Below are 7,181 nucleotides of genomic sequence, written 5' to 3'. Positions count from 1 at the left end.
TATTGGCGCTCAAAAAAAATCGGTAATTTCAACACTGTTTCCAGACTTTTTAGTTGTGGCCGCTTTTTAGTTACACTCAACGGTCACATTGGACATTACACATTCGGCGTGTTGCACATTTTCTCTGTTTAATTAAAGTTAAAGACCAAATCACGGTTATATAACAAGATGAACAGCCTGAGAACTGCCACCATGAGATTCGCCAGCCTGGCCAGCTCCAGTGCGGGTTCCTTAGGCAAGCGCGACTTCACCCGCAGCTTGTGGCACATGACCAAAAAGCCGGTGGCCGCCGGAGGATCCGATCATGTAACCGTTCTGAACCTCCACAAGCCCAGCATAAATTGCACGTGCGGCTGCAATGTGCACACCAAATGTAAGTAGTTATCTCAAAAAACTCGTACATGGGTGGTCCATAGAGCTAGTTACATAACCTCAAACGTGGAGTGACGAAATGTCGACTAAAACTCTCAAAATATATTCTCTTGTTCTACCCCAGGCGAGCGAGAGCTGGTGGAGTTCCTTACCGAGGAGATTGTGGCCGAGCGCAAGGTACAGAAGGGCAAGTCGGTTCCCAGCACACTTGATGGGTTTAGCGTGAAGCTGACCGGCGCCGATGTGGAGCTTACCAAGCAGACAGACAAGGAGAAGGTTGTGGTCAGCTTTAATGTAAACCACTCCGTGGACAGCGAGGAGGAGCCCGAAATCAATCCGAATGCCGACAAGCCGGAACTGGGCGAGATGAGGAGCAAGCCCCAGTTCGAAGTCGACATCATCAAGGGAAACTCGACGCTTTCTTTCACCTGCTCCTTCCTGCAAGGCGAAGCTCAAGAGGGCGAGTATAGTGAGTTCCTGGAATGAAGACTTAATTTACCCATTATTAACACCTGCTTTTCCTTTCTTTAAGATGACGTGTTTTCTATTGATGAGATGGCCATCTTTGAGGGCGAATGGAACGACAAAGTCTATGCCGTCGCCGGCGACGTGCTCGATGGCTACTTGTACGACTTGCTAATCAATCTACTGGAGGAGAAGGGCATAAGCCAGGAGTTTGCCGAAAAACTGTCGGACCTAGCCACTGCCCACGAGCACACCTCTTACATTGGTCTGCTGGAAAAACTTTCAAAGTTCACCGCCGGTGGCAAGTGAACATTTATCCACCATAATCTTAAAGCATAAAGTTGTGTAGATTTTTAAGTTTCTACTGTCGGCTGCCGCAGTTTCACCACTTAAAAACGGTTTTGATCAGTTGTGTTTTTGGTTAGCCTGCGGCCGTTAGTTTAGTTTTTAGGCCAGCGAACAATCTACATGTTTCTGGAAAAACGGGAACGGGTGCCAACAATTTGACCTATTTCGGCACTTGCTTCAGGTTTGATTTCATCAAATACAGCGTTAATTACTAAGACTTTGTTCTGTTGTTATTTAAATGGAGTACTGTAAACCACCGTATTTCAAAGCTCTTAAGAATTATCAGTAAGTGGGTAGATTTTTCGTAGATTTTGTTTAATAATATAGACAATTAGCTACAGCTTTCAGTTGCTTCAGAACTGCCTTGAATAAGGCCTGGGATCGTAATCACTTGGTCGATGTCCTCCCCAATCCTCGTGGTTCTTGCAGGCGGCACAGATGACTAGCGCAAGGAGCACAAGAATTGGCAGCAGTTGCATCTTGATTGTTGGAATCTTAACTTTAGACTGGACTGTTGAAGCTAAGGATGCTCCTTTTTATACCGCAGATTTGCCCTGATTATCTCTGCTAAGAGTGATTTCCCTTTTGGGAAGTACGCTTATCTGTTTGTTCTCCGTTGGGATCCACATTTTACTAATACATCTATGTACAACTGAAATATTTACAACAATAAATAATAGTATATAATTAAATCTTTCTGAATTAATTTCAAAAGACTTTTAAATATTACGATATAATAACACTTTATTACATTAATGCATAATAACGACTTTGGTCTTCATTGAAATCCGAAGTCTTCCTGAATATAACATTTTGTAAGCTGGCTATTTAAACTTAATTGTAAAACATTCACTACACAATTTATATACGGATTTAGTGTTCTGGATAAAAGCCATGAAGCTTGACCAAAGCAGATCCTGGTACATGGAAATCAAGGTATATTCAGCCAACTCCTAAGCCGTTCCCCCTCGCAGGTGCCGGCGTTGATGACCGGTAAGACTGCTGGGGACCTGTTCCTGGCCAATTGAGAAATCAAGGCCGTAGCCAGAATACAGAAGTGGAGTTACGGGTCAACTTTTGCTCTTCGGCTGTGATTTTCCGCCGGCACTGTTTGCGTTGTCGTACTCGGAACCCGTGGAATACTCCGATCCGACCTCCCGCAACTCGATCTTCTGTTCCCGCATGGCTCGCTAAAGGTCAAAGGTTGGGTTATCAATTCGGATGATGAAACGCACCGGCTTACCTTGACGCACTCCTGGTAAACTCGGAATATTGGCGCACATCCCGAGTCATCCGTCTGACCCTTTAGGAATCCCTCCGAGAACCAACTGTTGAAACAGGCATCGTATTGCTTCTTCAGCTCATTGCAGTCCTCGCCAATGCTGTTCATTTGTAGGCCAGTTTTTTGTGTTTTATGTTATAATTTGTCTATTGAATAATAAGCCGAAAAAATGTGCAGATGGTTGTTGTGCAAAGGTCATACTAAAGATAAGGCTTATAGCGATGAGGGCAATATAATATCGATAAAGGTTCCGTTGAAATAAAAATCGCAATCGAAATTTGAAAGTTACTTTTTAAGAAGGAATTGATTTATTTAAATAAAATATATTCTGGCAGTTTGGTTATTGGATAATCAGTTGCACATGGTCCCTACGATATCAACAAACGAACTTGTTTACTTAACCTGGTGTTTGATTAACTTTAAGCTGATGCATGCTGGCGAGGATTAGGATTTGCACGCGTTGGGCTTTACTCCTCGTAGATACTTTGTACCGGGGGCTTTTAAAGTTTATCTTGGTTGGTTCTTGTGGAGCAGCAAGTGGGGTCAACTCCTGCCCTTGGTTTGCTGATTTTCGCTGGAACTGCTGGGGTTGTCGCACTCGGAACCCGTCTCAAATATTGGGTCAATCTCCCGCAAATCGATCTTCTTCTCCCGGATGGCTCGCTATAAATCCAAAGTTAGGCCAAGCGTTTTTAAAGTTTAATTATAGTCTTACTTTAACGCAATCCTGATAAACTCGGAAAATGGGCGCGCACGCTGAGTCATCCGTTTGACCTTTTAAGAACCGTTCCGAGAACCAGCTGTTGAAACAAGCATCGTACTGCTTCTTGAGCTCATTGCAATCCTCGCCAACGCTACTCATTTGTATCTTACGTTTAATTGTTCGTTGTAAATATAAAATTTATCTATTAAATAAGAGATCCGAAAAAATGTGACAAAGGTCCGTGGAATGGTAACACTATAGAAAAGGTTTTTAGAGGTGTGAGCAGGTAGGCATATCGATATCAAAAGTTCGTTACAACTTAAATTTTGTTATCGCAATTCAAATCTTACGGTTCACCGAATTTAAATCCGTCGGATACCTTAAAATCTTATTTATGAGCAGATATATTTAAAAAAATTTGAGCGCTCCCCCGATAAAAGCATATGGTTTTCTTTTTCTTGTTTTATGGGGTTTTTTGAGTTTTGGGTTTATACAAAATGTAGTTATCAATATTATCATTTAACGTAATGAGCGCTAAAACAAATTCATGTGGGACTTGGCTACAGCAACATGCAATGTCGACGGATGATGGAACCAGACCTCCGATCCAGTCGGAAACCGAACCGGAGGCCTGACTGCACTTAACCCCACGAGTTTTCCATGGCCATTCCATCTTTAATAGTCGAAGTGTGCTACAAATTTGTTCTGATTAAGTTTTGCTGGTGTTTAAGCTAACGCTCGCTGGAGAGGATTGGGTAGCGGGTGCGCTGGCGTCTACTCCTCGTCGATGGTCTGGACTTGTTGCTGTTGCTGCTGCTGCCTATCTTGCTGGTTCTTGTGGTGTCCGCGCTGTTGATTGCGGTTACGGTTGCGCTCCCGCCGCTGGCCAGGCCAGTTGCCGCCCTGGTTGTTTTGGTTGCGGTTGTAGCCACGATCTCCGCGGTTGCCCATGTTGCCGCGCTGGAAGAAGTTGCCCTGCTTCATATCGAACACCTTCTCGTTGACGTCGACCAAATTGGTCACCTTGTCCACGAACTGCATGGCCAGGGCCTGCAGGCGCGATGGCTCCGAACGGTGCATGACCACGGTCTCTGAAGGATCGTCCAGGCTGGCCATCAGCTCCTCGTTGATAATCATCTTGCTGATGATCGAGTGCACCTTCGGCACGGGAAGCTCGTACATCTGCGCCAGCGAGGGAATGCTGATCGAGGTGTAGACGTTCGAGTAGGTGAACAGGTAGGTGCGCAGCGACTCCTCCTTGATAAACTTGGTCAACATCTCGCGGACGCGATCCGATTCGTAGAACAGGTCCCACACCTTCGTGTTCATTTTCTTGTTGACTATAAAATTGGCGCACGCCTGCCAGTTGCCGCAACGCATTGCCTTGGCGGCGGCCACGACGTGTTCTCGCATCGATTCTGGCGGACCGACCAGGGATTGACGCTCAGACGAACGCAGTTGCTGGTAAAACGTTTTGCTGATCATGCGGCGGCGAGCGTCGAACTCATGGGCTGCGATGTAGGGAATCTCCAGCAGCATGGCGGACACTAGGTAGACGCACTCAAGCAGCTCCAGGTTGATGTGCATGTGGAATGGCATCTGGCGTTGCTTTTCAATCTTCTCCTGCTCTGCGGAACGTTCGTGCTGGCGCTGGGGCAGCAGACCTTGAGCGAGCAACTCCTTGGGCTTTCCGGTAACCATTAAATCCACAAGACAGTGATGGGCATCCTTCACGTTCTCCTGACGGAAGGCGCACAGACCCAGGTTGGCCATCATGCGGTTGTACAGGATGCGGGTGGCCGGATCGGCGGCATCGATGTTGTCCTGCAGGTGAGACATCAGCACCAGATCACGGGCCTGGAACCAGTTGTCGTGCATGGCATGATGGTAGATGTGAGCCAGGATGGCCCGCGTCCTGATACGATCCGTGTCGTCCTTGGCGTAGATGAACTTGCACAGTTTGTCCATTACGTCCACAGAGGTGGTGGTCGTGGCTGGCACCTCGCCGCGTTTCTTTTTCAGCACCTCCGGATCAAACTTGTAGTACAGATGCTCGATCTTGCGCAGATAAATGCGGCAGCGCTCGTTGTTTGTGCCGGCGCGCTCGAAGTACTGCAGTACCAGTTCGATGGTCTTCACCACGTTCACCTCGTCCTTTAGCCGTGATACGTAGTCGTTGGAGTGAGGATCGCATTCCTTCAACAGCTTGACGAACTCATCATCCAAACGCTCAACGGCGGCCAGAGGGCATCCACGAACGTAGAACGGTGAGGTAGTGTACTCCTCATTCTCCTCAGCGACACTCTCGCTCATAACGATGTCCGGATTGGCCAGCAGCAACTTTAACATGCTCTGCATCACCTCCAGCAGGAGGGCCCAGTGCTCCAGCTTCATGGGCTCGGAGATCTTCTGGTTGTAATCGTAGATAGCCGAAATGATGTTAAAGTGGATCTTCACGGAGACAGCGGTTCCAAGGTTGTGCTGGTCTGAGATGTCTCTCAGCTCAAACAGAAGATCGATCTGAAGGCGGCGATCGGTGCGCTTCTTACCACGAGCCGACATGATCTCCAAAAGCTTGGCAAGCACCAGAGGAACGTCAATTTCGGCATCCTTCTCAAACATCTTGGGCTTCTCCACAACATGACCCTTAACAACGGTCTCCCACTCGCCATCCTCATCGTCTTCGGCACGCTTGCGAATCTTGATCTTCTGCTCCTTGCGCTTGTCCTTCCGCTTGTCGTCGTCCTTGTCCTCCTTTTCGGTGGTGCGCTTCAAGAAACGCTCACGCATGTTCTGGTACTGATTCTCGTCATCGGAGGATTCGGTCTCCGACTCGGAATCCGAGTCCCAGTCAATGGAGTCATCGGAATCGTCGTCCTCGGCGGGAGCAGCCTTGGTTGGTGCTAGCTTCGCCGCTTTGGGAGCGGCTTCCGTTGGCTTGGCTTCGACATCGCTATCGTCACCAGCATCTCCACCATCGCTGTCCAACGGCACTACCTCGTCCTCGGCTTCGCTCTCCTGGTCGGGTGCCTCACGGAATCGCGACAAATCGTCCTCGAAGTCTTTGATGTACTTGCGGACTTTCTGGCGCAGCGTGCCTAACGACTTGGAGTTGTTCTTAGACAGGTTTTTCCTGCCCTCGCGATCCTCCCACACCTCGTTGATGAAGTCCTCCAGTTCGGCCAGACAGCGAATGTAAAAGCGCGGAGTGATGCCATTCTCCTCCTTCGAGATGACCGGCAGCGCCTTCTGATACGCGCGCGTTAGCTCCTCGAAGGCAGTCAGAGTATTGGGGATGTCCTTAATTTTCTTGTGGTTGCGGATGGTCTTGATAATGCTTGTGAGGTTCTCGTAGCGTTTCTCCTTCGTGGAGCGTACCACACGCTTGACCTCCTCCTCATCATCGCTGAATTGCTATGCATCCCAAAGAAATAAACCGGAATAAGTAAAATGTAATCGAGGGATGCCTCACATTTGGGCGGTACTCACGAAGGCACTAGCTTTGTTGAAGTTGGTCGCTTGGATCTCCTCCTCGCTGGACTCGGATTCCGAGTCGGACCCATTGGCAAAGAAACGCGACATCTTCGTTAACTTTCTACGAGGGCGTTTGTCTGCGCCTGGAATCACAATTTAGTTTATTAGTTTGGGGCCACATAAGTTTTTGCTTCGGTTGAGGTTATGTTTGAGCGGCCAACATGGCGTTTTGCAAAAAAATTCTGCCAAAGGTTTCTGCATGATTGCAGATTGTTTAATGGAAGGCCTTTAGGAAAATCGGTTTTCCGCCTTGTCATTTTAGTGCTTCTACCACTCGGCTCTCAGTATTTCACAATAAACTTACTATTTTTACAGCAAAACTAAACGATGTCGAATGCACAAGACATCAAAAAGAGAGTTAGAGATGTGCGATGTCTGCATGTGTACTTGTTGGCGATGAATTCGGTGAGATCACGGGATGGAGAACTTAATTTTTTTAATGTGTATAACACTGACAGTAAATTCTTTTTTTGTGAT

The 7,181-nt window shown here is 47.5% G+C and overlaps 5 protein-coding genes across 5 annotated transcripts; 1 reads left to right on the top strand and 4 right to left on the bottom strand.

The window, feature by feature from the left end:
- Positions 1-63: 63 nt before the first annotated feature.
- Positions 64-1,402, top strand: LOC108093886 (complement component 1 Q subcomponent-binding protein, mitochondrial). The gene is made up of 3 exons (XM_017194242.2): positions 64-373; positions 497-841; positions 905-1,402. The coding sequence occupies exons 1-3, from the start codon at positions 169-171 to the stop codon at positions 1,144-1,146; spliced, it is 792 nt and encodes a 263-aa protein (XP_017049731.1). The 5' UTR covers positions 64-168; the 3' UTR covers positions 1,147-1,402.
- Positions 1,403-1,479: 77 nt separating this feature from the next.
- On the bottom strand, positions 1,480-1,801 carry LOC122320054. Its single transcript, XM_043208042.1, has one exon. It carries the CDS (start codon positions 1,662-1,664, stop codon positions 1,539-1,541), a length of 126 nt encoding a protein of 41 aa, XP_043063977.1. The 5' UTR covers positions 1,665-1,801; the 3' UTR covers positions 1,480-1,538.
- A 110-nt stretch (positions 1,802-1,911) lies between these two features.
- Positions 1,912-2,694, bottom strand: LOC108093887 (TP53-regulated inhibitor of apoptosis 1). Its single transcript, XM_017194243.2, has 2 exons — positions 2,429-2,694; positions 1,912-2,375 (listed from the first exon to the last, which is right to left on the bottom strand). The coding sequence occupies exons 1-2, from the start codon at positions 2,573-2,575 to the stop codon at positions 2,256-2,258; spliced, it is 267 nt and encodes an 88-aa protein (XP_017049732.1). The 5' UTR covers positions 2,576-2,694; the 3' UTR covers positions 1,912-2,255.
- A 50-nt stretch (positions 2,695-2,744) lies between these two features.
- LOC108093888 (TP53-regulated inhibitor of apoptosis 1) lies at positions 2,745-3,441 on the bottom strand. The gene is made up of 2 exons (XM_017194244.2): positions 3,183-3,441; positions 2,745-3,130 (listed from the first exon to the last, which is right to left on the bottom strand). The coding sequence occupies exons 1-2, from the start codon at positions 3,327-3,329 to the stop codon at positions 3,011-3,013; spliced, it is 267 nt and encodes an 88-aa protein (XP_017049733.1). The 5' UTR covers positions 3,330-3,441; the 3' UTR covers positions 2,745-3,010.
- Positions 3,442-3,617: 176 nt separating this feature from the next.
- LOC108093885 (eukaryotic translation initiation factor 3 subunit C) lies at positions 3,618-7,143 on the bottom strand. Its single transcript, XM_017194241.1, has 3 exons — positions 7,009-7,143; positions 6,660-6,787; positions 3,618-6,584 (listed from the first exon to the last, which is right to left on the bottom strand). The coding sequence occupies exons 2-3, from the start codon at positions 6,750-6,752 to the stop codon at positions 3,945-3,947; spliced, it is 2,733 nt and encodes a 910-aa protein (XP_017049730.1). The 5' UTR covers positions 6,753-6,787; positions 7,009-7,143; the 3' UTR covers positions 3,618-3,944.
- Positions 7,144-7,181: the final 38 nt, after the last annotated feature.

This window comes from Drosophila ficusphila, unplaced genomic scaffold (genome assembly GCF_018152265.1).
Source record: "Drosophila ficusphila isolate 14025-0441.05 unplaced genomic scaffold, ASM1815226v1 contig_414, whole genome shotgun sequence".
In the NCBI taxonomy this organism is placed as follows: domain Eukaryota; kingdom Metazoa; phylum Arthropoda; class Insecta; order Diptera; family Drosophilidae; genus Drosophila; species Drosophila ficusphila.
The sequence above is the reverse complement of the archived record's forward strand: the minus strand, read 5'-3'. Positions and strand labels throughout refer to the sequence as shown.

Bases quoted from the DNA above. Each gene is read 5' to 3' on its own strand.
- LOC108093887 (XM_017194243.2), bottom strand. From the start codon at position 2,575: ATGAACAGCATTGGCGAGGACTGCAATGAGCTGAAGAAGCAATACGAT. The intron at 2,376-2,428 runs GTAAGCCGGTGC...TTTGACCTTTAG, and splicing joins TTTACCAGGAGTGCGTCAAG to CGAGCCATGCGGGAACAGAA.
- LOC108093888 (XM_017194244.2), bottom strand. From the start codon at position 3,329: ATGAGTAGCGTTGGCGAGGATTGCAATGAGCTCAAGAAGCAGTACGAT. The intron at 3,131-3,182 runs GTAAGACTATAA...TTGGATTTATAG, and splicing joins TTTATCAGGATTGCGTTAAA to CGAGCCATCCGGGAGAAGAA.
- LOC108093885 (XM_017194241.1), bottom strand. From the start codon at position 6,752: ATGTCGCGTTTCTTTGCCAATGGGTCCGACTCGGAATCCGAGTCCAGC. The intron at 6,585-6,659 runs GTGAGTACCGCC...TGGGATGCATAG, and splicing joins TCAACAAAGCTAGTGCCTTC to CAATTCAGCGATGATGAGGA.
- LOC108093886 (XM_017194242.2), top strand. From the start codon at position 169: ATGAACAGCCTGAGAACTGCCACCATGAGATTCGCCAGCCTGGCCAGC. The intron at 374-496 runs GTAAGTAGTTAT...GTTCTACCCCAG, and splicing joins CTGCAATGTGCACACCAAAT to GCGAGCGAGAGCTGGTGGAG. The intron at 842-904 runs GTGAGTTCCTGG...CCTTTCTTTAAG, and splicing joins AGCTCAAGAGGGCGAGTATA to ATGACGTGTTTTCTATTGAT.
- LOC122320054 (XM_043208042.1), bottom strand. From the start codon at position 1,664: ATGCAACTGCTGCCAATTCTTGTGCTCCTTGCGCTAGTCATCTGTGCC.